At 50.9% G+C, this 26,011-nt stretch overlaps 9 protein-coding genes across 9 annotated transcripts; 6 read left to right on the top strand and 3 right to left on the bottom strand.

Moving 5' to 3' along the window:
- Positions 1-404: 404 nt before the first annotated feature.
- On the top strand, positions 405-3,592 carry IAR55_000921 (uncharacterized protein; the record flags this gene model as incomplete). The annotated part of the gene is made up of 7 exons (XM_066944052.1): positions 405-845; positions 898-984; positions 1,046-1,639; positions 1,698-1,797; positions 1,859-2,333; positions 2,386-3,425; positions 3,498-3,592. The coding sequence occupies 7 exons, from the start codon at positions 405-407 to the stop codon at positions 3,590-3,592; spliced, it is 2,832 nt and encodes a 943-aa protein (XP_066805253.1).
- Positions 3,593-4,906: 1,314 nt separating this feature from the next.
- Positions 4,907-8,249, top strand: IAR55_000920 (uncharacterized protein; the record flags this gene model as incomplete). Its single annotated transcript, XM_066944051.1, has 14 exons — positions 4,907-5,255; positions 5,436-5,451; positions 5,526-5,617; positions 5,673-5,715; positions 5,768-6,573; positions 6,641-6,662; positions 6,725-6,821; positions 6,886-7,037; positions 7,093-7,190; positions 7,252-7,426; positions 7,486-7,615; positions 7,674-7,917; positions 7,981-8,115; positions 8,173-8,249. 14 exons carry the CDS (start codon positions 4,907-4,909, stop codon positions 8,247-8,249), a joined length of 2,436 nt encoding a protein of 811 aa, XP_066805252.1.
- Positions 8,250-8,811: 562 nt separating this feature from the next.
- On the top strand, positions 8,812-10,780 carry IAR55_000919 (uncharacterized protein; the record flags this gene model as incomplete). Its single annotated transcript, XM_066944050.1, has 7 exons — positions 8,812-8,874; positions 8,962-9,028; positions 9,251-9,316; positions 9,379-9,425; positions 9,687-9,944; positions 10,188-10,407; positions 10,653-10,780. 7 exons carry the CDS (start codon positions 8,812-8,814, stop codon positions 10,778-10,780), a joined length of 849 nt encoding a protein of 282 aa, XP_066805251.1.
- A 289-nt stretch (positions 10,781-11,069) lies between these two features.
- IAR55_000918 (uncharacterized protein) lies at positions 11,070-15,762 on the bottom strand (the record flags this gene model as incomplete). Its single annotated transcript, XM_066944049.1, has 27 exons — positions 11,070-11,600; positions 11,667-11,687; positions 11,744-11,889; positions 11,944-12,009; positions 12,061-12,197; positions 12,247-12,288; positions 12,339-12,371; positions 12,420-12,690; positions 12,761-12,875; positions 12,932-12,966; positions 13,012-13,086; positions 13,173-13,245; positions 13,301-13,435; positions 13,481-13,530; positions 13,582-13,706; positions 13,758-13,771; positions 13,828-13,872; positions 13,922-13,982; positions 14,029-14,097; positions 14,153-14,183; positions 14,229-14,346; positions 14,407-14,485; positions 14,542-14,973; positions 15,021-15,122; positions 15,174-15,246; positions 15,380-15,405; positions 15,467-15,762. The coding sequence occupies 27 exons, from the start codon at positions 15,760-15,762 to the stop codon at positions 11,070-11,072; spliced, it is 3,201 nt and encodes a 1,066-aa protein (XP_066805250.1).
- A 714-nt stretch (positions 15,763-16,476) lies between these two features.
- On the top strand, positions 16,477-18,712 carry IAR55_000917 (uncharacterized protein; the record flags this gene model as incomplete). Its single annotated transcript, XM_066944048.1, has 10 exons — positions 16,477-16,956; positions 17,057-17,466; positions 17,521-17,602; positions 17,664-17,794; positions 17,848-17,913; positions 17,973-18,079; positions 18,139-18,272; positions 18,330-18,468; positions 18,539-18,603; positions 18,668-18,712. The coding sequence occupies 10 exons, from the start codon at positions 16,477-16,479 to the stop codon at positions 18,710-18,712; spliced, it is 1,659 nt and encodes a 552-aa protein (XP_066805249.1).
- Positions 18,713-19,084: 372 nt separating this feature from the next.
- IAR55_000916 (uncharacterized protein) lies at positions 19,085-20,234 on the bottom strand (the record flags this gene model as incomplete). Its single annotated transcript, XM_066944047.1, has 4 exons — positions 19,085-19,239; positions 19,393-19,489; positions 19,581-19,668; positions 19,801-20,234. The coding sequence occupies 4 exons, from the start codon at positions 20,232-20,234 to the stop codon at positions 19,085-19,087; spliced, it is 774 nt and encodes a 257-aa protein (XP_066805248.1).
- Positions 20,235-20,700: 466 nt separating this feature from the next.
- IAR55_000915 (uncharacterized protein) lies at positions 20,701-22,262 on the top strand (the record flags this gene model as incomplete). Its single annotated transcript, XM_066944046.1, has 3 exons — positions 20,701-21,153; positions 21,294-21,992; positions 22,107-22,262. 3 exons carry the CDS (start codon positions 20,701-20,703, stop codon positions 22,260-22,262), a joined length of 1,308 nt encoding a protein of 435 aa, XP_066805247.1.
- A 198-nt stretch (positions 22,263-22,460) lies between these two features.
- On the bottom strand, positions 22,461-23,469 carry IAR55_000914 (uncharacterized protein; the record flags this gene model as incomplete). Its single annotated transcript, XM_066944045.1, has 4 exons — positions 22,461-22,615; positions 22,697-22,918; positions 23,042-23,113; positions 23,226-23,469. The coding sequence occupies 4 exons, from the start codon at positions 23,467-23,469 to the stop codon at positions 22,461-22,463; spliced, it is 693 nt and encodes a 230-aa protein (XP_066805246.1).
- Positions 23,470-24,031: 562 nt separating this feature from the next.
- Positions 24,032-25,865, top strand: IAR55_000913 (uncharacterized protein; the record flags this gene model as incomplete). Its single annotated transcript, XM_066944044.1, has 6 exons — positions 24,032-24,252; positions 24,385-24,643; positions 24,728-25,128; positions 25,222-25,628; positions 25,705-25,778; positions 25,839-25,865. The coding sequence occupies 6 exons, from the start codon at positions 24,032-24,034 to the stop codon at positions 25,863-25,865; spliced, it is 1,389 nt and encodes a 462-aa protein (XP_066805245.1).
- Positions 25,866-26,011: the final 146 nt, after the last annotated feature.

Here is a 26,011-nt window from a genome sequence, read left to right as displayed (position 1 = left end):
TTTAACAGCCTCCACTCTTGTGGCAAAATTCCAATTCACAGCCTTTTGCTTTTGCGTTTTGTGCACAGTGTGTTCTTCTGCGGTCCCAATCGTCACGCTGCATAGACCCTTCACTCGTCGCACGTACCGACGCTCATGTCCCATACCCAGACTCGGTCCACCAAAGACAGGTCAGCAAGGCCGTCGCGATAGACATATTCAAAGTGCTGCGAAGAGCACCCGCGCTCAATCGATCGTTCTTTTCGTACACACCACTCAGTTCCGGCTCTCTCAACCATATCAGATCGAGTCACACCACCACACCATCCTTCACAGACGCTCATAGTAGTGTACGATCGATCAAAAGTTTTCGACATAGACTCTCAAGACTACACACTGTACATGACCGCTTGACGACACTCATTATGTCTTCCTCTTCCACCACTTCTTTCTCCGCCAACGTTGCTTCTTCCTCCAAGTCATCCGCATCATCATCATCGTCGTCATCGGTCGTCCCCTCACCTACCACTGCGTTTGCCTCTTACCTTCCACACCTGACCTCAGCCCTCGACAGCCTCACCACTCATGCTGCAGGCCTGCCCGACAAGTCTGATCTGTCCTTTCATCGGACCCTCGATCGAGGTTTCGCAAAGGATCTAGATAAAGCCAGTGAACGAGTGCTGCAGATGACAGAGAGGTTGTTGAGTCTGGTGGAAATCAGTCAACGAGGAGACAAGGTGAAGGGCAAAGGGAAAGCGCCGAATGCGACGCAGGTGAGAAGACGAAAAATGGAAGATGAGGACGATGTGGTGGATGGTTTTAGAGGCGGTGTTGTCGGTGTCGTTGATGGACTGCTTGAAGACGCTGTGAGTGAATGAACGACTCTGAGTGGTGGCCTGTAAGCTCATAGGATGGTAGGACTCTGCGTTGGACGATCTACGAGGTGACAAGAAGAAAGCTGCTATAGCTGTCAAACCGTCATTGGCAGCTGCCGCCGGGCAAAAGGTGAGCCAGCGGAAATTCCACATACGGACAGATGTTCTCGAGCTGACACTTCGTCATGAAGATTCCGGGACCTTTCGCCAAATTTAGAGAACGTCTGCCAACCGCTCTTTTCCACGCTACCGATCTCGCTAAACCCCAACTTCTCTTCCATGACAAGCCCGACAACTCACTGACTGAACCATGGAAGCCTAAACTCACCACCAAACCTCACGCCATGGTTCCACTAGATTTCTCTGTTCCTCTGGAGTACGAACTTACGGAAGAAGAGGAGTTGGACCCTTCAAAGGAATACTGGCGAAGGGAAAAAGAAGTTCGACTTCGACAACACCCCTATTTCTACGAGACTCGTCATCTTCCATATCCTACCTCCATGTTCATAAACTCTCCACCCGTTCCGCCTAAAGACTTCAAGGATACCCCTTTCGAATTTGTCGATACGCCTGAAAAGCTGGAGAAGATGGTGGAGAAGCTGCAAAAAGCCAAGGAGATCGCGGTCGACTTGGAACATCATCAAATGAGGAGTTTCGCAGGATTTACTTGTTTAATTCAAATATCAACAAGGGAGGAAGACTGGGTCGTGGATACTCTTGCTCTGAGACGTGAGTTGAGAGAGGGCAAGCTGGGAGATGTCATGACCGATCCGGCGATCATCAAGGTAGGTCGCAAATTACTGCTCACCAAATAGTTGAATTGACGAGACGAACTCTCATCAGGTCTTCCACGGAGCGGATAGTGATATAATCTGGCTCCAACACGATTTCGACATCTATGTAGTCAATCTGTTTGACACATATCACGCATGCGTGATCTCGAGTACGTGTTTGGGTATTTTTCGAGTCTGTTGACAGAATAGCTGACTACTGGTTCCGCTTAGACATGGCTCAGCGCTCTCTTGGTGGATTGTTACAGCAGTATTGCGACTTCGAAGCAGACAAGCGATATCAGCGAGCCGATTGGCGAATTCGTCCCCTCGGAGAAGAAATGCTGCATTATGCTCGGTCCGACACCCATTTCCTTCTTTACATCTACGACTGTCTCCGCAATGCTCTTCTCGAGCAATCTTCCCGTCCTCCGTCCCCGGATCCAGAGGGAAATCAAGTCATCGAAACGGCACGTCGCAACCCCCAGGCAGCCATGAGGGAAGTCTTGTATCGATCAGCGGATACGGCATTGAAGTTGTATGAAAGAGAGATTTACGACGAGGGTTCAGGCAAAGGGCCAGGGGGCTGGGCTGCAGCAGGAAGGAAATGGTTGCCCAAAGGTGCTCTCGATGAGGAAGTGGGCTGGATCTGGAGAAAATTGCACACTTGGCGAGATCGACTTGCAAGGGAATTGGATGAGAGTCCTTAGTGAGTAAGAGCTCCTCCAAACCAAGCTTGTCGCTGCTAACGATAGATACAGCTATATCATGCCAAACGATATGCTCAAAACGCTCGCTTTACTGCAAGGGACAGCCCCCATCCTCGTTCGACAGGCCGTCCGAGGCGGTGATCGCGCTCCACTAGCGGAGAGTCGACTTGATGAAATAGTCAATACTATAAAATCGGCGAGAGAAGAATTCGCGCGGAATTCCAAGGCAAAGGAGATCGCTGAGAAGGATGGGCAAGACAAAGTCAACGGCGTGATCCAGCCAAGCAAAGCTGCCGCTGTCGTCGCCTCCGCACCGACACCCATTCCAGACGTGTGGGATGAAATAACCGTCCAAGCAAAGCCGGCTCCCAGATCTGCGTTATTTGGGTCAACAATCAGAACTCCATCAACTCCCACTAAAGTCAGCCACGCGAAGCCCAGCTCGTCTCTGTTTGGGCAAACGCTCGATCAAACTGGAAAGGGAAAGAGATCTCGGCGTGACAGAAGATCCAAGGAACTGTCGCCCGGATTCCAGTCCGTCCAGAACACTATCCACATGGAGCTGGAGCCGAGAGTCGCTGTTCCAAATCATGTAGAAACCGGTACTGATACCCTAATTCAGCCAATGGAATTGGAGACGGTCCCGTTCATCCCTGCCAATGCACGTAGCACCACCTCTGCGACCAACAAGGTCAACACGAACGACGGAACTCAGAAGCCGAAACCTGTCATCTCTGCGAAGAAGACCGAAAAAGTTGATGACGGTGTCATCCAGGTGAAGAAGCCGAAGAAGCAAAAGAAGAGGGATCGGGTTGGATCCGCCAGCGTAGTCAATGACGGCAACGGGAAGAAGCCTAAGTTGGATATGGTTACGCAAGGCCAAGCTGTCGATCACGAACCCATCCTTTCGGATGGCGGTAAGAAGAAGGAGAAGAAAGGGAAAAAGGTCAAGGTCAACAATGTGGAGGACATCCCCGAATTCGATTACGCGAACGAACCTAATTTACTGGATCAACCCGACGGATCTCAGGTCAGGGCTGGTGGGAAGAAGGGTAAGAAAGGGAAGAAGGGCAAGGATAAGCAACCGAGCGGTGAGTTCCCTCAGAGATCGCGGCATCTCATCAGAAGGGCCCAATCTGACATTTGTGGGTTGATATGTACAGGCATAGGTGCCCTGGAGATCCCCACGTTCGGTCCCAGACCTGCCAAGGATATGAGCCAGCCGAAAGCTGGTAACAGATCTGGGACCTTTGTATGATCTGTCACGGTAACGAGGTAGCGTTACATGTGGATGGAGTGTTGTGGCGATGATGTGACCTTGGGCTCGATCCGTGACGGGGAGTAGTTTGTCGTTTTGCTGATGTGGGATCTGGCTGTTGAAATACACACATGACAGGGGACAAGCAAGGGCAGGGGAGGAGAGGGTCATTAAGGGGTCAGAAGTCACATGATTCATGTCAACGTATTCCCTTTGGATTCGTGATGGGGGCATGCATGTGTTCGTTTTTCGTGCATGAGTCAGGGCAAACTGCAAGGCCTGGGTCAAGAGATGAGGGAGCGAGTGAAAAGGGCTCCGAACAACGATGGAATTAGGTTCTCTTGTCTCTGAGTTGTTGTGAGTGTGTGTGTGCTTTGACTTACCGGAACAGGAAAAGAAGCTTGGATCAGGGGAGGAATCGCTGCAATGTTGATGATAATTAAGCTATCCCGTCATAAGATGCACAGTTGTCAGCAGCGAAAGAGAAGGAAAGGATTACACAGAGAGACAGACAGAGAGAGAGAGAGGACAAGGAGTAGCAAACGGAAGCGATCACAAGGGCACGATCGACATAGTCTGCATCATCATACTCATTTGCTATTTCGCTGCTGGAACGAATCACCACCTTTGTCCCCAGGTCGGGCCAGCAGGAACTCGACATATGCACCAACAACAACGTAAAACCGTTAACCAGATTAGTGACTAACTGGAATCCAACAAATAGCTTCAACCTTCAACAGTCGCCCTGACGAATCTGTACGTTTCCTTCTTCTTCACCCACCAGCCTTTGCATCATCACAAGTGAACAGAACCCCAACGCTGTCGTCGTCGTTGTGGCCAATCGAAAAAGCAATTTGTATCCCCTCCACAATCAATTATTGCATTCCATTTGACTTTAATTGCACGCACCACCACACGCATCCGACTACCGTTGCAGCTTTATCTCCGACCACGACCGCTCTCTACCCTCGCTCTTCTTTCCGGAGATTGTCAACGGTGATCTTTTCACGGGGAACGATCAATCTCAAGCGAAAAGGTCGGTATCCAAGCGCTACTACCTACACGACGCGGTCAAGTGTCTCGTCAAGATCGGCGTGCGGCGCGAGATACTCAGGACATTGGAAGACGCGAGGGAATTGGAACAGGTAAAGAAAAAGCGGAAAGAGAAAGGGAGTGTGTGGTACGATCGACACGATCAACGGCCAGAGATATTGAAACCGTCTCGTTGAAACCTCCCTCATCTATACTGCTTCATCTTCGACAAGTCCGTGCCATACTCGTTGACGTTGGTCATCCCGCCCATACACCGCAAAGATGGACAGAACAGATCCGTACGGACTGAACCTGTCCTATGGTCGTGGTGAACCAAGCGGACCCTCTGGTTCCAGCTCACAGTCCAACATGATGGGGATGACGATGAGCAGGAGAAACTCGTTGGAGATGCAAAATGTGGACGATGGTGGGAACGTCGGGTTCGGACGCGGCGGTCTCGTGGAAGGGCTTCATTACGGCAGCTACGAGGATGATCTGGGACAGACCGGGCCCGAAAGTGGCGATGGGAGAGCGAGTGGGAGTGGGAAACGTCAGAATCAAGTACAACAGCAGAAACGGAAGAAGGGGACAGGGAGCGATGAAGGAAGAATAAAGAAGACCAGACAGAGTCGTGAGTGACTTGAACTTCAACGCGTTACATCGAGCAGGCCCACCCCACCTTCCTACCGTGCTTGGCTGATCCAGGGCTCATACGTGTGGTTCGATGATCAGAATCGTGTGATGGTGAGTCGAGTGCAACTGCACAGACGCGTAAGTATTGCTGATCACATATTTACTCCACTTCGCTTAGCTTGTCGAGCGAGAAAGTACGTTCCACTCACATCGCTCCCGAAGAGAGGTGAGACGCCTGTGAATCTTGCTGACCGATACCTTGAAACAGAGTCAAATGCGATCGGCCCCCTCCAGGCAGCACCAACGCTACTGTTCCTGCCAAGGATGTTTGCTCACACTGTGCTCATCTTGGCCTAGCCTGTAAGTGGGTCTGATTTACGCGTTGGATCAGGATGATTACTGAAATACAACGTAGGCACGTTCGATTATAAGCCCAAGAAGCGAGGGCCACCGAACATGTAAGCTGGTTAGATAGGAGAAAGAAACCGGTGCTGACGTTGTCTCGCTAAGGTATGTGAGACGACTGCAAGGCGAAGGCAGTGCCGCAGATACGCCACCCGTCTCTCCCGCACCTCTTGCCCCACCTAGTCTCAGCCTCAGTCGACAACCTTCCAACCCATCGCCCGAGATCCTGGTCACGCCCATCTCTCACACTGGACTTCTGTACCGCGAAAACGTCAGGCGAGAGCGTGAGAATTGGGAGCCGTCGTTAGCTATGACCGATTCGCATTTTGGCGGGGGACAGTCTCGTTCGCTGGGCGCCGGTTCAGGCTTCTACTCGCAAGCCATGCCGCTCCCCACCGATTCTTCTCCTCAGCAGAGAAATTGTTCGACATCAGCAGTTTCCTCCCCTCTCGTAACACCCAACTACTCGCCCTATCATTCTGACAATCCGCGTGGTGGTCTGCCTTTCCTCCATAGCGGACAGAACAGCGCCCAATCATCACCTCTTCGCATTCCTCATCGACTAGAGTACGCCCGACTCACCAACAATCCCGCCAATCCCTTGGACGCCATGATGCCGCGAATGGTTCTTTACCAGGTAGTGGACCTGTACTTCGATTACGTGTATGCCCTCATCCCGTCTCTGCACAGACCGTCGTTCATTCGCGACCTCAACGCGAGGCGAGAAGAAAAACCAGGTCAAGAAGAATGGATCTCATTGGTTCTGGTCATCGTCGCTTCCACGCTGGTGCAGTTGCCGCGAAGTCTCATAGCCATGACCAGGACAGAAACCCGAGATCTGATCCTTAGATGCCATGCAGTAGTCAAAGACTATCTGGCGAAAGATTTCGAACTATTAACAACCACAAGGAGTGAGTGCTTGTTTGTTATTGGATCGAGGATCACCAACTGTTCTAACTCCTCGTCTCTGCACTTCAGTCAATATCATATACCACAGCGTGTGAGCGTGAACGTACCTGAATCATCTGAGCTGGCTCGTTGACAGATGTGTACATCCACCAGATTTGTTCACCGACTCACCGCAACATCTCAAGTATTTAACGGACAACTCGGGTCAATTTACACTTATATGGTCGCGTTACATATGCACGAGGATAAGGTGAGTGCAATTCACATTTGTTCCCAGGTTCGAAGATATCTCATTCTTCTGTCCCGACACATAGAGCTATGCCAGCTGGAACCCCGTGCAACGCGAGCTCCATAGGCGCATCTTTTGGCTCATGTATGGTGCCGATAAGACTGTTGCGGCGATTGACAACGTCCCGACTTTCATGCACGAGGACTACTGTATCAACATCAGCTTGCCCTCAGATCTGTGAGTGGTATGATAACGTCATTTGCGAATTTGGTTTCTCATGGCTACGTGACAGGGACGACGAATTCATAACGGAGGAGGGGTATCTGCCACAGCCAGAAGGATATGTCTCTCAGCTCAGCGGATTCTGCATCGTCACAAAGATTCACAAGAGTCAGTGATGCCATTGTTCCAAATACAGCCCAGGCGGCTGACACGATGCCTCAATTCTTAGTGACCGGTGAAATCCTGGATAGAAGACGACGAGACAAAGTCAAGCCACCTCATGGTCACTATCTCCAGATGAGAATAGATGAGGCCGAGGATCTATACGACAAGTTGATGGCTCTCACCGATGCGAATCCGCCGCAATTGAGGCTGGATTATAAGAGCGATTCGCGATCCGTCAAGTAGGTCGTCAATGTCCTACTGACCTGGCAATCGCGGTGTTGATGATGGTGTGACACAGGTCTTTATCGCCGGATTGGGACGTCAAAGCGAAGAATGATCTCCGGGCAATATTTGCAGACCCTCATCCAGCAAACGAGATCAGCAGAGATTATTTCCTTGTTCAGCAAGCAAACATTTACGTATCTCAGGTCAGTCCAGTATCAGCGCTTCTGGCAAGTCCAGGCTTATTGACCATTCATCGTGTAGCAATTCGTCCGTTACACGATCATTCAATATCGAGAAGAACTTGCAGTTCTGCAGAGTGCTGAGGAGGCTTCAAGGCAAGCTTGGTCAGGAACGCAGCCGGCGAATCCGCCTCGATTCACGAGCGACGCTTTACGTGGTAATCGTAGTGCAGGACACCGCCTGAACAGAAGTTATCAGGAAGAAAGGGACGGGGTCATCATTGACCTACTGGCAATCCTGCAAAAGATACCGCTGAAGGTGTTGGGTAAGTGTGGATCAGCATTTGATGAAACAGGAAGGAATGCGCTGAGCCCTCGTCGTGTCTTAGCTGTCAACACTTTCCCTATTGTAGAAAAGGTCAGATTTGTCGCATCCGCCTTGCTCGATGCGATCGGAGCGAACGGGCCTCAACATGAACCATCAGCCGAGGAGACGACCGCGCAAAAGGCCCAGAGAAACTTGTGTAAGCTTGAACGGGACGCGGGAATGACTGTTTGCATCGCTGATTCTTGATTCATAGGGCAATTCTTAAGCATCTTATCGGAGATCGAAGCGTTGTATTCTTGGACGGATGATGATGGCAAACCGCTGTTATAAGGCTGGACTGGGACAAGCAGTGCAGTTGTTGCATCTGGATAGCTGACAGGTTGTGAGTTTGAGGAATGGACGGAGGAAAAAGCAGACGAGATCCGATCGTTATGCACGAAATGGATGTACAAATAAGCATGCTATGCTATGTGATTTGTAGATTATAAATCCTCGTCGGGTCACCCCTCCGAGGATGAAGGCCGACTGGCTGACGTTGGCTCTGTTCACGACATGGATATCATCTTGAGCAGTTCAAAGCTCAGGAGTGATCGATGGGCATTGCCGAGCAGATATGCTTGGCGGGAGAAGCAGGCCAAAAGAGGGAAAGGATCGAGTGAGGATGATTATCGCCTAATCAGTTTGGCTGCGAAAGATAAGCGAGCCACAGAGGAGAAAGGAAAGACTGATTTGGATCAGATCCTTTGTTTTTGTCTGTCTCATCGACCGAGACAGACAACAATGAACAAAACCTCTATCTACTCATTTCACTAGTCCCCAATACGCAACACGCACCTCCCAACCTCAAATACCGGACAGGACGTTGATTGACGGTCCAACACCTAGTCGAAAGATGGTCAAATACTCATACACGTATCTGGACGAGTTCTTCAATCTGTCGGATTGGGCCGAGGACGTGAGTGTTTCATTGACTTGTTCGTCTTGTTTGAATGTCAATATCCGACGAGCTGATTGAGCCGCTCTGTGGTATTCGGATCGAAAGATCAAGGGCCCTTTTGGACTGAAACCACCTCCTGGAGATTGGACGACGTTCAGAGCTCGGATCGAAGGTGAGTCTGCAAAGTTCTGTGATCTCTGTTGAACATCCCCTCTTGAGTGGACTCGACCTTTTCCGTTGTCCTCGATCACCAATCACCACCCACCATCATCCGCCAGCACCATCATCATCGTTCCCCCCGGACGCGTCCTTGCGAACAAGCACGAGCACGAAATCTGTCTGATACTGGATCCTACCAATTCGACATTGACCTGACCCTTCCTCGCACTTGCAGAACTCGATCGAGCTTGTGCGCAAGGTGAGAGGGTCAAAGTGATCTACGCAGCGAGACACGGTCAAGGTGAGCGGCGAACACTGCTAGATCAGGTCGGTGTACAGCTGACCATGGATCTTCGAGGCTAGCTGAGCATAATGCCATCATGGAGAGATATCATTGTGACGGGCATGAGGTGAGTCTGATCGGCTGTGTGACCTTGTGTCCACTTGGCGCCTCGTGTCGCTTGCGCTTTTGAACCACCCTTCTCTCCTCCGGCTTGCATGCCTTCTTTCACCTCTCTGTTCCTATCATCTCCACCTTATGATCCTCCCTGACCAGCCATGACGGTCCGCACGACCATCGACGTCGATGTGATTACAAACACATACCCCTCCCGTCTGCCATTCTCCACTCGCTGACAAAATGTGCATCTCACCATCTCACCCCATACAAGGCCGAACAATACGCCGACTTGCACGATCCGGACCTCACCGCCCTCGGCCGATCTCAAGCCGCCGCAACGTCCTCTGCCCTCCAACGCGAAGCATCGCGAGGGATGCCATTGCCCCAACGATGGTTCGTGAGCCCGTTGAAGCGTGCCGGGGAAACTTGTGGGATCGAGTGGGGTTGGTTGTTTGGTGATGTATCCGGAGCCGAGGGAGGAGCGGGCAACGGTGGCAAGGGTCATGGTGTACCTGCGAGGGTTGTAGAGGTGAGTTACTTGTCTCCGTCCGTCCAGTCGGGTCGCCCTCACCCCCTCGTTGCTTCACCTCGCGCTCTAACTCGGACCATCTGTGTCGCGGCCCGTCCTTTCGTCTTGACCGAAACCGAAACTCACTTGCATTGATTGTCCAACACTCTCACTCACGCTCTTACTCCCGCTTACTTCCCTTCGGCATTCCTCCCCTTCCCCTTTCCCTATACCAACCCCCCCCCCGTCCGCCCCGCGCCACAGAATATCCGAGAACATCTCCACGTACACGTCTGCGACTCCCGATCCTCAATTACCGAGCTCAAGTCCGAATTTCCCTCATTCATTTACCCATCCGACATGCCTGACTCTGACACGCTCTGGAAATCTGGCGATGTGCGAGGTCGTGAAACGGAGGAAGAGCTAGTATCTCGACGTGGGAGAGGGATTGGGGAGGTGTTGGAGATGAGTGAAGGGGTGACGTGTGAGTCCATTCTGGGAAGCCTCTGGGCATGGCATGGCATGGCATTGCATTCGCTTTGATATACTCTCGACCTCGTCCTCCCATCTCATCACTTCATTGAGAAGAGAAATTAGTCGTTCGTCAGAAAATTCTCTTTCCTTCCACGCCATCGCACTTATACTTGTTCCTCACCCCGATCCGGTCGATCTCAAGCTGTCGTTACTGAGCTACACCGTGCTGACGCCATTCATTACCTCTGCTCGCAGACATCAGCGTCACAGCCCATTCCGGAGCCATGCGAGGGATCTACAAATCTCTCGGTGTCCCTGTACGTCCCCTAGAAGTGGGCGAGATGAACGTCCTTGTTCTACGTGTCAAGGAAGTCCGAGAATGAAGATGTAGGAGGTGATCCGGCGAGCGTAAATACATATACCCATCATCTATTGTTGACCCTTCTTTCTCCGCTGAACGATTGTAAATGCCTACAGTTCTTTTCCATGACATGCTATGTGAACGGCTTGTTGTCTATCATATGCTACAATGAAAAAAATGGAAACATGCCATGAGATCCACGATATCTGACGAGCTCTTCTATCTCACCATTCTCCTTCTTCCTCCTATCTCGGCCCTCACACGTATTAGCTTGTTGACTGACGTCTAATCAATCAGGTCCATCCGACCCCTCACACCCTGTCTATAGCCGCCGCCTCAGCCTTCGCCTTGTCCAAGTTGGATCTAGACAACTTCTCAAAGACAAAGGTCACTCTCCCCGTTCCTCCCTTCTCCGCGTTGGCCTTCAGATCGTGTCTCATTGTTGCAACATCTGAGAGGCCGGTCGTCTTGATGACCTTTCCAGTAGCCGCCTTATCCCCAGACTTGCGCTTCCTCGGTAGGATAGAGGTTCCATGCGACTCGTCATCGTCGTCTTCGTCGTGCGAATCCAAAACCCGATCATCGCTCGCAGCGTCATCGTCGGATACATCGTCACTCCCGTTATTACCATGCACCTTTCTCTTCTTGGATGCTCGCATGTCCTGTTCTTCCGCTACTGAAGAGCCACTGGGCGTACTGGGCGTTTGGTCACCATCCCAGGCGTCCCAGAGTATGTTGTAGAGAAGATTGTCCTGTACGCCGCTAAAAGACTGTCGATTGAATGGGTCGAAATGAGTCCATTTCTTCAGAGCTGCTAGCTTGTCCTTGGCCTCGGCAGCAGCCTAGGTGAGTCGCAAAAGTATTCTGATCAGCAGGCCAATCATACAGCAAGCAATAGTGGAACTTACCTTGCGGCGCATCTTCGGAGTCTGGCAGGATATTGAGTCAACACCACAGGCCTGCACCACTTCTGAACACAGCTCACCGGTTCTGGGTCATATTCCCCTGCTGTGACAAACCCCTGTCGATCATCGGCATCTTCATTGTCTTCATCGAGTCCGTTTTCGACGACCGGAGCATCGTCCGTCCGTTCTGAGACGGGCTTGGTACATTGACATCCGAGCAAATCATCTGTAGCAGTTGTCAGCCTTACGGAACAGCTTTCCACAGGTTTGCTTGACTCACGCGTCAGACACCCGTCTGTCTTTAATTTCATCGTGAAGATGTCCTTCAGCTCAGCAGGAGAGAATGCTGTATGTCCAACCGTCAACCAATTATCAAGGTGGATAACGATCAGCTCACAATTCTTGGTGTCTTGCGCTTGATCCAGCATCTGATCGGACAGACCGGTCTTGGTCAACTGCCTTTGGTATATCTTCTCGTCAATGGCATTAGTCGTGAGGAAACGATAGATATAAACGGCTCGCTTCTGTCCATCTCTGAAGAGTTGTCAGCGATAAATCTGCGTCACTGGTCGAGATAGCTCACCGATGTATTCGAGCCATAGCTTGGGAATCAGTCGACGGGTTCCTGGGCAGGGATTCAGCCAGTCGTCGTATATCACGTCTCATTCAACTTACCAGTCGCTATCGAAGAGGATCAATCTCGAGCCCCTGTCCCGATCATTAGCAAGTACGTCAGTGGAGCTGAGCACTACCTACCCGATCAGATTAAGCCCCACTCCACCAGCCTTAGCGCTGAGGAGGAAAACAAAGCTCTCTTCCCGCTTCTTATCTCTGTTGAATGTCTCGACCAGTTCCTGCCTCTGCTTTTGCGGAATAGAGCCATCAAGGCGAAGAAAGGGGTACTTCCGGATCTTCATGAGACCTTGAATGAGGTCAAGAGTTGTTGTCCAATTGGAAACGACCACCACTTTCTCCTCAGTGGTGGTGTGAATGGCGGAGAGCATTTTGTCGAGCATGAGCATTTTGCCTGCAAGAACAGTCAAAATTAGTCAGATTTAGTCCGGTCCGAGTGACCGGCTGGTGATTGCTGCACTTACCACTCGTCGTGACGTCGTTGACATTGGTGTCTTTAGGTATCGCTTGCAGTGCAGCCGCTCCTACGCTTCGGAGTTCATCGGCTCTGACACCTTCGTCGTCCTTCTTGCGAAGTAACTATTCACAGATGTTTTAATGAAAGCAATGACACATTCTGCAGTACGAAACCTCACCATGGGAGAATTAGAAACCTTCCTCATCATGTCAACTACGCTATGTCAGCACTGCAAACCAGTGATCAACGGCAACTTACTCAGTGCAAGTGACTGAGCGCCAGCCCCACGGATGAGTCCCCCAATCATGGTTGGGTCCAGAAGTCGGGCGAGCACTGAAAGTTGTAGGATCGATGGAGCGACGAAGACGACATACTCGACTACCGGTCATCAGTAATAAGTCGATCCAGAGCCTGCTTACACTTCGGAGGCAGATACCCGTTCAGCACATCAGCAGTACGTCGTAGTACGAATTGCAAAGACAGCTTGTTGAGCTACCAATATCGATACTAAGCATTGCCACCTATACCAAGTCAGAAGAGTCCTCACTTCGTCCGCCTTTTCCTTTCCCTCCTCCAGCTCTTTGGTCGAACAACCAGGCGTTCGGCTCCTCATGATCGGTTTTTCGTAGTGCTTAGCGAATTTGGTATATTGCCCCAGGAGACCGGGACAAGCAAAGTTGGCCTGAATCACGTCAGAGGTGGACTTTTGAACGACACATCAGCTCACCATTGCCCAGTATTCCCCTAAGTCATTTTGTACCGGAGTACCGGACAAGACTATTTGAGTGATCAGCAGAGGTCCCACCAACGATCAACAACTTGATGTACTGATTCTTCTTTGCGTTCTCAATTTCTCGAACATTTTGGTAGTTTTGTTATCCTTGGACTTGAGGCGATGCCCCTCATCACAGACGATGAGGTCGATAGCTGGGACACACGAAGCGAGCTGCTTACTGAAGCAGGATTCATCAGCAAGAGCTCTGACGGATGACGGACAAATTTACATCTCCTTGCGCAGCTGGTGTCCAATGGATCAGCTAGCATCAATCTCCTGTGCGAAAGATTAATACTTACTCTCTCATAACCAATGATGAGTACCTGCTGATGAGGGCCGTTGATCTGGATAATTGTCAGCGGTGTGACTTTTTGGCATTTTTACTATACTCACGAACGCTGACACCCGATAATCGGTCCCATCTGCAATCAAGACATTGACACGCCGGTCGACCCTAGATATGAAGTCAGGATACGCTTTGGTAATGTACAGATACATACCATTTCTTGAACTCCCTCCTCCAATTGTCGACCAACGTCACCGGACAAACAATGAGCACTTTGCTGACACTGCAGGACAGTCAGTTTTTGGGTGTTCTTTCCACAAGCTTCGCATCGTACCAACCTGGATGACTGATTGGCAAAAGGTGATTGCTCTAAGGACCTCGTAAGTAATCAACCCTATCGTCTCGAACACTCACTAAGCAGTGTATAGACGAGTGCGATTGTTTGTAAAGTTTTACCAAGTCCCATTTCGTCTGCGAGGATGCATCCTTCAGACTCGGCATCCGTCATCCCCATCACACAGTTGTACATGAACTACAACGATGAGATCGGTTCCAGCTAAAACACGGTGCAACATCTGAATTCTTCACTCACCTTTACGCCCTCCTTTTGATGATCTCTCATCACACCAGCTAGCACTGGGTCGACCACCACATCCACAACATCGGTACCCCTAGCCAGTCAAAGTCAGTCGGAAAAATCACTGGCCGAAATGAAACCGCAGCTCACTTCAATTTTGTAAGCTTGGGATCTGGGCGTTTCATGACGACGGCGTCAGGTGCATAAGGGTTGTGCAACGCTCCACCCCACTGTAACCTCTCCTTGTTACTTTTCTCTCCGAGCACAATCTTTTCCCCTTTGGGCTTTGCGGATGGCTTAGAGTAAAAGGAGGCAGCAGCGACAGCTCGAGGTGCAACAACCGGGATGAAAGGTTTGTTGAATGGGATGCTGGACTGCCGGGATGAACCAGCGAGAGGGGTCTCATCTTCTTCGGTTTCCAATTTCTTCGCAGGTATGTACCCTGCCAGTCGCCGTGGGTCGTGCGTTTGAGTGGGAGCCTTGAAAGGTTTGGCAAACGCCGTTGGTCGATATGCGCTGGGATTCGCAGAGACATTACTGGTTAATCTGGGCTTGTTGAGGATTGATGTGGAACCTTTGAATCTAAATGAAGTGTCAGACGAGAATTGACGACGAGCAATACTACGCACTCTTCGGCTGTAACTTCACGGTCAACGATCGTATCATATTGACCAATGCGGAATTCTGCCTCTGGCTTGACTACCCTGTCACCGCAACTTCCCACCGCCAGGCTGACAAGGTCGATCAGCGCAAACGGAGTGAGAGGCAACGTGCAAGCTTACTGATCTCCCTCCTCGCCAACCATGACGATCTTCGTTCCGTCCACCTTGAAGAAACCGTCTCCATCCCATGTCTCTGTCGTGTAACAGGGATCAGCAACACCGCATGATCAAGGGGAAGACGTCATCGAGCTATACTTACTATGCTGAGGAAAAGGCATCCCACTCGGTGAGCTCCGTCACTGATCCGACAAGACATTCAGAATCACTCACCTTCTTTTGCTGGGGCTTTCGCCTGAAGCCACCGATCCTGTCAGCCACCTTGTGCATGTCCCATACCGAGTCCAAGTGCTCACCATTGCACCGCATAATACTCTGTCTGCCTCGACCCGCTATTCACCTGACACACCATCCTTCCTCCTCTCCCAACACTCATTTCGACTCGAGCTGACTCCTTCGCATGATTCCTTGGTTGAACAGCTAGGGGTGTGAGTGGTATAGGACGAGGTGTAGGAATCGGCAAGTTGTCGTCGTCGTCGTCTTCTCCTCCTGACGATCCTTCAGAACATGAATCGGGTATCGAGTCAACTTGGGTCGGGATCGAGTCGATGATGGCGCCCAAGCTGCGCTTTGGTCTGGGCGGATGTGTCATACTGGGCCACGATCTCTCGGCTCTTCAGTCTGGTCGCGAACCGATGCGATTCTTTCGGAGAGGAAGCGAGCGAAGAGAAGAAAAGAAAGAACGAGTGAAATGAGGTTGATGACGGTGGCAACATTACTTTCTGCGCGCCTGTCTTCTTTACGTCGGTCGCGTCAACTGGGGGCGTACTGAGCGGAATCAAAGATGATAGTAAATTTCTCAGAAATCTGAGTATCGACAATAACGTGCGATACGCATGGCTCGGTTTTCGCAAAGAGGTACCCAGTCCGTGCAGAGGGTACGTAACTGTGGAGACCCCATGAAACCATGAATCATTTTCAGTTCCCATCGATCCGGGAGATGGGTGATCGATCGGCAGACAACAGATGGGGGAAAGAGCGATAACGGAATGCGACCACGAGTATCAGAGCAGGTTCATGGGATGACAGTGGGAGTAACCGTGATGAATATCAACATGAATGATATCCCCAGGGCACGAGGTTTGTGATTGATTACCATCATCATAGTGCGAGAAGGAAAAGATAGTCCCCTCATCCGGTGTGTACAAGCTTAACATATAGCCACAACTGGTGGGTTCAATCTATCGTGATATGTGATCAAGTCGCTCATACCTGTATACCTCATCCCATAGCACGACTCTTGTAAATCCCCCCACCTGACATTCTGAGCTCTCTAGTCTTTGAACATACCGACACGCCAACAGCCATGTCCTCTTCATCCGACTTTAGCGATGCCACCACCGCCCCAACGCCCGATACCAGCCCTTCGACTCCTCAGAAGTCCACCTTCTCCTTGGCCCCGTTATCTCGCCACTCTGCTCCAGAGACCGTCAAAACCTATGCCGAGTCCCTGCTTTCTCTCACCGACAACCTTACCTCCGCGGCCACCTCTTCCCTCTACTCGCTCTCACACTTCCAGCCTCTGATTGCCGGTGCTCGACTGGCCATCATCAGTATGATGTCCCAGTCCATCACTTATGGTAGACTCAGGATCCTCACGGCTGATCAAGGGGTGTACGCCTTCCCTCCACCTGGAAAAGAAAGCAAAGGGAGTGAAGAACAGGCGGAAATCAGAGTGATTAGAGATACTTTCTGGTTGAGATTGGTCACTCTTGGTGATCTGGGATTTGCAGAAGCATACATGGCTGGAGACTGTGAGGTGTCCGATTTGGTTCGAGTGTTCAAGGTACGTCCTCCATCTTCAAACAACCTGCCATGACCCCTGCGAGTCGCTAATTGTTCCTTCTCGACTCTTGATGCTATCATCGTCATCTGACCTCGAACAGATCTTCGTCCGATCAAGACCAGCGTTGACAAGCTCCAACATCACCGGCGTGACCACCATTCCATCCCGACTTTTCTCCCTCATCACATCTTTGACCAACTCTCGTTTTGCCAACACCATCTCCAACTCGTTATCCAACATCCAAGCCCATTACGACCTCTCCAACGGCATGTTCTCCAGCTTCTTGTCGGCCGACATGACGTACTCCTGTGCTATCTTCCCAGAGCTGGATAAGGATCTGCGAGAGAGGACAGAGCTGGCAGAGACCGAAGGTGTGAATGGGGGTATTGGATTGAAGAGAATTGGTGCGGATGGCGGATTTGGCGGGAAACAGGTCGGAGAAACGACAAAGATAGGGAATGGAGAGGATGAGTTGGACGAGTTGGAAGAAGCCCAATTGGCAAAATTGAGGTGAGCATCGGAGGACTTCGCTTATTACTGCTTCCCAAGCTGATCGTACGCTAGACACATCATTCGCAAAGCCGACATAAGACCAGGTCACCGAGTTCTGGAGATCGGCTCCGGCTGGGGCAGTCTGGCCATTGAAGTGAGCCAGCTCTGGGGAAATGTTCACCGTTACATTACGAGCACTGACAGGTCCTTTTCAGGCTGTCCGTATGACCTCCTGTACTGTGGATACCATCACCCTCTCGGCACAACAAAAGGTATTGGCAGAAGAAAGGGTCAAGCGAGCTGGACTTGCCGGGAGGATCAGGGTATGGCTGGTAGATTACAGGAAGTGGGTGATATTTTATCTGGCCTGCAGAACTGGACTCTGATGTGCGGTGTCAGATTGCCGGACAGCTGGAAGGGTTCGTTTGATCGAGTTGTGTCTATCGAGATGCTTGAGGCGGTGGGGTAAGTGAATCATACCTTGCTCGGTAGAGCATTTGCTGATCTAGCAGATCGTCTCGTAGCAAAGAGTTCACCCAAGGGTATTTCTCCGTAATCGACCAGATGCTTAACGAAGGTGGAGTGGCTTGTATACAAGTCATCACTATTCCCGAGTCTCGATTTGACAAGTGTGGGTTGTCAGTCCTCTACAATTCGTGAAGAAGCCGAACTGACGTATCGATGATATAGACCAACAAGAGGTCGACTTCATTCGGAAATGGATCTTCCCCGGTGGTTTCTTACCCACGGTCACTTATGTTGTCGATGCCATTCAGAAGGGCGCGAATAACAAGCTGGTAGTAGATAGCATCTCCAACATCGGCGTGAGTGGGAAGCAGCTTGCATGTCGTCGCTGGAAGGGGACTAATCAAGTTTCGCAGCCTCACTACGCTCGTACATTGCGTGAATGGCGCCGTCGCTTTATTACCAACTTCTCAGCTCGTATTGTACCCGCATTACTGGCTGAGCATCCCAACATGACGGAGGAAGACATTGAAGTCTTCAAGAGGAAGTGGATCTGTGAGTTGGTCTGAGTCTCGGTGTCCTGTTAGTCAGCAGAGGAGTGTCTGACAATCATTATTGCTCGTAGACTATTTCTGTTATTGCGAGGTCGGGTTTTCGGAACGTGTATTGGGCGATCACATCTTCACAATGGTAAGCTGGACATCAGTATATTGTTTGAGAGAGAAAAGAAGCTTATGTGCGGACTTTCGTGTAGGCTCGAGAAGGAAACGCAGATTACGGATGTACTACTTTTGGGTAGTCTGAGGATCAGTATACTTTGTGGATATGGACATTAGAAAGGCTATCAGGCCTAGAATCAGTGGTTCACCAGCGGAAGAAAGGTCATCAGAAATAGAGAACAAGTGTCTTGGGGTACCATGCATCGAGTCCGTATCTGAAACGTGTCATTGAAAGCCCCAATATCAGATTCGCAGTGTAGTGAGACCCAGCCTGAGACCACCGCACCCTAGACTGCCCCTACTCATGCGGATCTCCAGAGGAGAATAAATGAGCTGTCCACCAGCGACTAGCTAGCTACCAATACATCACTGATGATATGTCAATCCAGAAGTGGTACGATACAACATTTCACTCTCACATCTCTGACACACGAGCGGCGTATGATCTCATCTCATCTCCGTCTGAACAACCCTTTCTTGACTTTCAGTCCTGTCGACAGTCCGTTCCCTCTCCGTCCTGCTTCTTCGAGCTGGAGTCGAGCGAGTTTGAGATGATAAGGTTGGAGCGGGCCTGTCGGATGTGCTGAATGAGGTTGAAGATCTTTCGCTACCATAAGAACAAAACGAGGTATCAGTTCGAAAGAAGTGGGTGACAGCTACAGGTATGTGCCGAGGAGACGACGAGCATGTCGTATCGGGAGGAGAGTCGAAGCGGTCTGAAGACGGATAATGAAAGATCCAATTGAATAAATATACATACCTAATTCAATTACGTCCGCCACGAATATCTTGGCCATACCAGCTACTACCATGCACATCTGAGGAGGACAATGTTGGTCATACAGATCACGATTGAGCTATATCACGAACCGTAAGGTCAGCGTCCTCCAATGGGAAGAGAGGCAAACGCAAGGCAAGTAGGTCCAAGCGGAAATGTGGAAGACTTACCCGCTTCACAGCGTTCTTGTTAATGGCGACAGTACTGAAAGTGTCGAATCGTTTTGTCTGGTCTGGATCTAGTTGATCTCGCAGGAGGCTAAGGTGATTCGGCGAATTATGACAGTCAGCGCTGCTTCATTCCAGCTACCAGACTGCAGATAGGAATCCAGAGCGCCTCCTCACACACGGGATATGCAATTGTCAAATCAGATTCTGCTCAACCACTCACAACGTCTCTTCTCTCCTTTTTTGACCTTTACGTTCAATCTCTTCTCTCTTGTCCACCTTGTTCCTCAATACATTCTTGTTGATCAAAACGTTATTCGCCTCATTCCCTCTGACCACTCCTCCTCCACCACCACCATCTTCACCTTCACCTTCACCTTCATCCTCTTCTCCTTCTCCTTCCACCTCCACCTCATCGTCCTCTTCATCATAATCCTCGTCCAATCTTCTCCTCCGACTCTGAGGCAGAGCCACTAGATCGTTCTCGTCCACATCGTCTTCTTCGTCGAGCAACACTCGATCGAGTTTACGTTTCTGTTGTTTGCCGATGCCACCTGATCGTCTTGGTGGGGATGGCTGGTGCTGGGTGGACGATGAAGGTGTGGAGGGGCCTGGAGATGCTGTGGAGCGCGAGAATGGAAGCGCTAGATGCGACATAGGGGTTCAGCGATGAATGTCAGGTCGCCACTGCGCGAATATCCAGGGACAAGTGGTGGGAACTGTCGGAGGAGAGATCGCAACCAAGAGAGAGTGAGAGAGTGAGAGAGGTCGGCAAAAGAAGGTGCATTGATTGTCGACGTACAGCTGAACGGAATCAAATGTCACTCGACAACGTGAAAATAAACCTCGGACCTGCTCCGACAATTGTCTTTTGTCTTTTCGATCTCCTTTCCAATCATCCAACACCGCTGACCGACACTGTAGCCAAGGAAAGAAGATGATCAGCACAAGGACGATCTTGCGCACCGTCGGGGGGACTGGGGCTGGTCCTTCAGTATTGAGACGGCAGTTGAGGCCCATTCCAAGCTCGAATGCCAGTGCACCGCGCCATCTCTCCAATGCTGGTTCCGGCTCATCTTCTAGACCGGTAGGTCTATGCACATCACCCACGTCGCTTGCGTCCATGCGACGAAACCGTCGTTCATGTCCGGGCGATATAGGCAAATACCGTTATCTTTCGACGGTTCACATCGTGCCTGTCGCTTCTTCACCCTCCGAATCCACTTCCACCTCTGCACTGAACTCGCTTGACTCCATCCTCCCCTCCGTCCCAGCAGACGACCCCGTCCCCGTCTCATCGTTTCTTGACCCTATCGTCAACCCCCTGTCCGACTTACTCCTCAACATCCCTCATCCCTTAGGGTACGGAACGACAATCATCCTCTTGACGCTCATCGTCCGAACGACATTCACACTTCCCATCTCTATCTGGCAGAGGAAGAGAGCTTTGAGGGCACAGAGATTGGTGCAGCCAGAACTGAAAGCCATCAATGAAAGGTTAGCGATCAGTTTAAAAGAGGAATGTAGGAAGAAGGGAGCGAGTTATAATCAGTATCTGACGGAGCTGAGACGGCAGGTGAGTGAGGACAACTGCCATTTTTCTGGGTGTTTCAAATCATGTGTCATTTCCGGCCGCTCAATAACGTTGGATCTCCGGGACAAAGATTCTCGAGCTTATGGTTGACTCCGTTCTTCCCTCTCTTCGCTCGACGACAGCTTGCTATCGCTCAAAAAGACCTGAACAAGAAACACCGCACACACCCATTTATCACCACCTGGTCCCCCTTACTCATCCACATCCCCATATTCGTCACGTTATCTCTGACCATCCGAAAAGCGCTCGATGTCCCTGGATCAATAATGGCGAGCGACAGTTTCTGGTGGCTGGAGAGACTGGGTGATTCGGATCCTTACGGTATTCTTCCACTGGTGGGTATGGGAGTCGCGTTTGGGAACGCGGAGCTGGTAGGGAGGAAAGCGAGAGAGGTCAGAAGGGCTTTCAGTGGTCCCGATGAGGAGACAGTTGGGGAAGCTCCGACCAGTACACAAGTCCGAACACCACCACCACCGCCAACTCAACCGAAGTCGAGACCCGCCAGACCGACACATAATGATAATGCCCCTGCAACGGGATTATTCAAGTCCAGATCAGCTACCTCCTCCACCTCAACACCGCCACCTCGGTCGCGAAGACTGTCCACTTCCTCTTCACCCCTTCTCCTGGCCGCTCAACCCCGTACTGCTCGTTCGACTACACCATCACCATCCCGATCCGACCTAGTAGACATTGGAGCGGATGACCGTCCACCAACTTCTTCACCAGCCAGACAGGCTGAATTGCGAAGATCGTTCTTTGCTGGGATCTTGAGATTCAGCGCGCTTGGTTTCGGCATGATAGCGAGTCAAATGCCAAGTGTGAGTGTAGCGTATCCTCATCCTCATCCTCATCCTCATCCTCATTACCATTTGAACCTACTGTAGCCATTCTGCATCAGGATTTTGCTGATTGCGTCCGTTCATCGTATGCAGGGTGTCGTGCTGTACTGGTTCACATCGCTGTGTTTCAGTCTCGTGCAGAATGTCTTGATGTCATGGTTACCTCAACGAAGGTTGGAGAAAGCGAAGGAGAAGGCTGCATTGGAAGCTAGTACGACAGGCGAGGGCGCAGTAAGCGCGAGCTCATAGCGCTGCGTAAGCATCATAACCACATCATCATCATCACCGTGCATTTCATCTTACGAATATTGAGTAACTGGTCATGCCAAAGAGTGAAATGCACCTCAATCGTTTGAAAGTAGCGAACGTATCTCTGATGCATGCTTCATATTTTCATTTCTTGATTATGGGTCTCGAGTTCATCCTGTTCTCCGATATATATCCTTTCTACTTCTCCTCTTCACCCATCTTCTCTGACTCTTCCTTGTGTCCTCTCCATTTCACCAACCCATCTTTGATATCGAACAATCTCCTCTCGTAGAAGATATGACTCTGAGGCTTGAACGCATCCGGCAATCCAATCTTCTTCTCGCCCCCGCCTCCTCCAGCCTGTTTCCTACCCTCACCGTCACCGGATATCTCCTCTCCCTTCTCCCTAGACTTGTCGACTTCCTTGTGAGTACGCGCGAATTCGAAACAGGGTGGGAAGGCCATGACCATGTTTCGGCCTTCGTCCATCAAGGGTGATCCGCATGCCCGGCAGGAGATCTTGCGAGGGAGAGGTGAGGGCGTGGGGGAGATCGGGTGGACTTCGCCGTGGGCAGAGAGGAAAGAGATGTATTCTGGGGTAGAGTCGAGACGGACGTTCTTCTTGTGAAACACAGCGGCTTGCTGGAATGGGGCGCCTGAAGGTGTGTTGGAGGTCAGCCACACTGTTACTGGATCTTTTGACTAATGGTTGGTGTGCATCGTATGTGGAGATGGAGATGGCAGTGGAAGATAAAACATCACACGTCACGGTTACTCACCGTGAAGTCTTTGACAGTCCTCGCAATGGCAGATCTTGACTTGGAGGGGATCTTCATCGTAAACGAAAGCAGCTGTGGTATCTCGGTAAGCACCGCACAGAGCTCTGATGCTTGGTGCAAGCCTTCTGTCTTGTATACACCAGAGACAACACTCTCCATTCTGGTTGTTCGGATTCGCACTCACTCTTTCCGCACCAACAGCTTTCCCTCCACCTGGTGGTCCAACCCTCTCTGCTCTTGCCCATACTGAATGGAGGCTCCTTCAGCCATTCTGTATCTTCGTGGTTACTCTCGTTGGAATCGGGATGATCCGAATGTCCATTGTCCCTCGTCGTCTCAGACGCCTTGGTGGATGCTTTGGAATGATCGTGGTCTGATCGGACTCGTTTAGCAGCTGGTCGAGCGGTGTCGGGCGTGGGTGAGGACATTGTGTAGTAGGCGGGGTGTTGGTGTTGACAGAAAGCGATGTGCAATGCGGATTGAGATACTTTAGTGGTGTTAGTAATTCTTCTGCTTCTGACGGGGGGGTGTATGAGGATGAGATTGTCTAAGGATGCCAGATCGAGTATCTATTCTTTATGCTGCGATGAGATGTCGGTCCATCGAGAGCGCCTCCATCGTAGAAAAGTCGCCAGCCCAGCCGAAATGAAATTTCAGTGACGTACTGGCATCTCTCCACCCTCCACCGATCGAGCGCGGTCTTCTCCTGGCAGTGTGGGGCCCCGTGTTGAGTGATCGAGCCAGGCTGGTCACGTGATCCCCCTTTAACTGGATGTCATTCATGCGAATGGACGCAGCGAACGCTCTTTTTTTTAGCTCTGTGTCTTGGTCTGGGTGATCTTCTGTGTTCTCCCGGCTCATCACCAACTCACCCTGCTTGGTCCTACCTGAAACTGACGCACTGGGTCAGTCGTCTCGAGCATCTCCATCTTCCACTTCCACAAGTGACCCCTCGCTCGGGCTTTCGTCTCGTCCCTTTCCCCCATCGACATGACCCACGCCCTCACCTCTGACGAAATCTCCAAGCTATGCCAATCGCTCGTCTATCGAGTAGCCTACGCGTTCTACGATGCACCGTACATCATTATACTCAAGCTGTTGGTCCAAGACAACGTCATGACGGAGGGGGATCTGGCTCATAAGATCGGATTGACGAATCCAGAGGTGAGGAAATATATGGGTACCCTGCATTTGCATCGATTAGTGAGACGGTGAGTGAGCGACCAACCTTGAGGAAATCACCAGTCCCTTTCTCTTCTCGTGCGTGGGGAAATACCACACTGGAATGTTTCTCAACCCGTATGGACGGACTGAGCTGACTGCTTACTCTACGCGGCTGACAGTCACGTGAACAAGGAAAAAGTAGCAATGTCAGAATGGCGACTGAAACAACAAGCTCGACAGATAGCTGGCGGTGGAAGCGGTGGCAGCAACGGGAACATCAAACCTGGGGCGGTGGACGCGGATGGGAAACCCATACAAGTGGAGACGACCCGAACGAGGGATGTCTACTATTGGATACTCGATTACAGGGAGTTCGCGAATGTCGTGAAATATCGATTGGCGATCATGCGAAAGCAGATTGATGAGAAGATCAGGCAGGTGAGTGGGACCGACCGGACTGTGTATATAGGTGTCTTCCAGCGTGGTATGTAAATGACTGACATACATCGTATGCGGAATCAGGAAGTGGGACATCGAGGATATATTTGTCCTCTTGACGGACGGACATATGACCCTCTAGACCTATCCCATCTGTTCGACCCCTTCTCGAATTCCTTCAAATGCGAAGACTGTTCTACGGAACTCGTTGAACATGATCCTTCTTTGGACCTCACGAACAACACCTCATCACAAGATATGATGCAACGGTTCAATATAGCTACAGCGCCCATACGAGATGCGTTGAAAGCGGTCGAGGGATTGACGTTGCCCAGCGTGAATATCGTGGCGTGGATAGCACAGAATGTCAAGACTAGTGTGGTCGGAGTGGATGGAGCAGATGGTGGAGAAGGAAAGAAGAAGCTCGAGGTCGTCATCGGCGGTGAAGAGGATGATGAGAGGGAGAAATTGGCTCTCGCTCAAAGGTGCGCTCGAACACATGATATCGATCTCCTCACTCTTGTCTCCTCTTTCCAACCGAGAAACAGCGCTGACCTCACGTTTTCATTGATGTGCAGAGAACAAAACGCTTTACCGCAATGGTATACCCATTCGACGGTCACGGGTCAAGCGACTACCCTCGGTCTGGATTATCAACGACGGCGAGCTGCTGCGGAAGAAAGAGGACGAAGAAAGATCGATGGGAACGGACAAGAAGGCGCAGACCAAGTCTTGGCATCACACTATGAGAATCTGGAAGACAAAGATGATGATGATGAAAATTATGTGGAAGAGGTCGGAATGGTGGATGTGAAGGTCGAACCGTCGCCGGCGACGGTGGTGCGTGAAGATGGAAATCAGAGAGCCGAGGCTGAAGATGAGGACGGTGGTGATGACGATGATGATATGGACGATGTTGGAGGTCCTGACGAGGATATAGGACAGAATAGAAAGCAACCGGAACCGGAGGGCAAGACTGTAATGGGTGAGTCGTCGCCCCCTCGTGCACTGCTCTCGTGTGCGTGTGGACTACGATCACTCACTCGAAGCTCGTCGATCAGTGAACGGACAGCCCAAACGTGTCGAAGATGTGACGGAAGAAGACCAAGAAGTTATGACTACGGAAGAATACGAGGTGAGCTATGATGTTGTCCAAGATCCCGATAGCACGGAAAGCTCATGTTCGTCCATTCAGGCTTATGCAGAAGCGATGTACGGCTGAGCCATTACGGTCGGACCATCTGGACAGGAGGAGGTGAGGTGAACTCACGAAAACCGGAAAGACCACCATAGCTCTCTGGTCATGTTGTCATGTTACCATTCATTCGTTACCCAGCATTTCCGGCCTCTCACATGTACAATTGCACT

This window comes from Kwoniella newhampshirensis, chromosome 2 (assembly GCF_039105145.1).
Source record: "Kwoniella newhampshirensis strain CBS 13917 chromosome 2, whole genome shotgun sequence".
Classification (NCBI taxonomy): Eukaryota; Fungi; Basidiomycota; class Tremellomycetes; order Tremellales; family Cryptococcaceae; genus Kwoniella; species Kwoniella newhampshirensis.
This window is presented reverse-complemented; position numbering and strand designations above follow the sequence as displayed.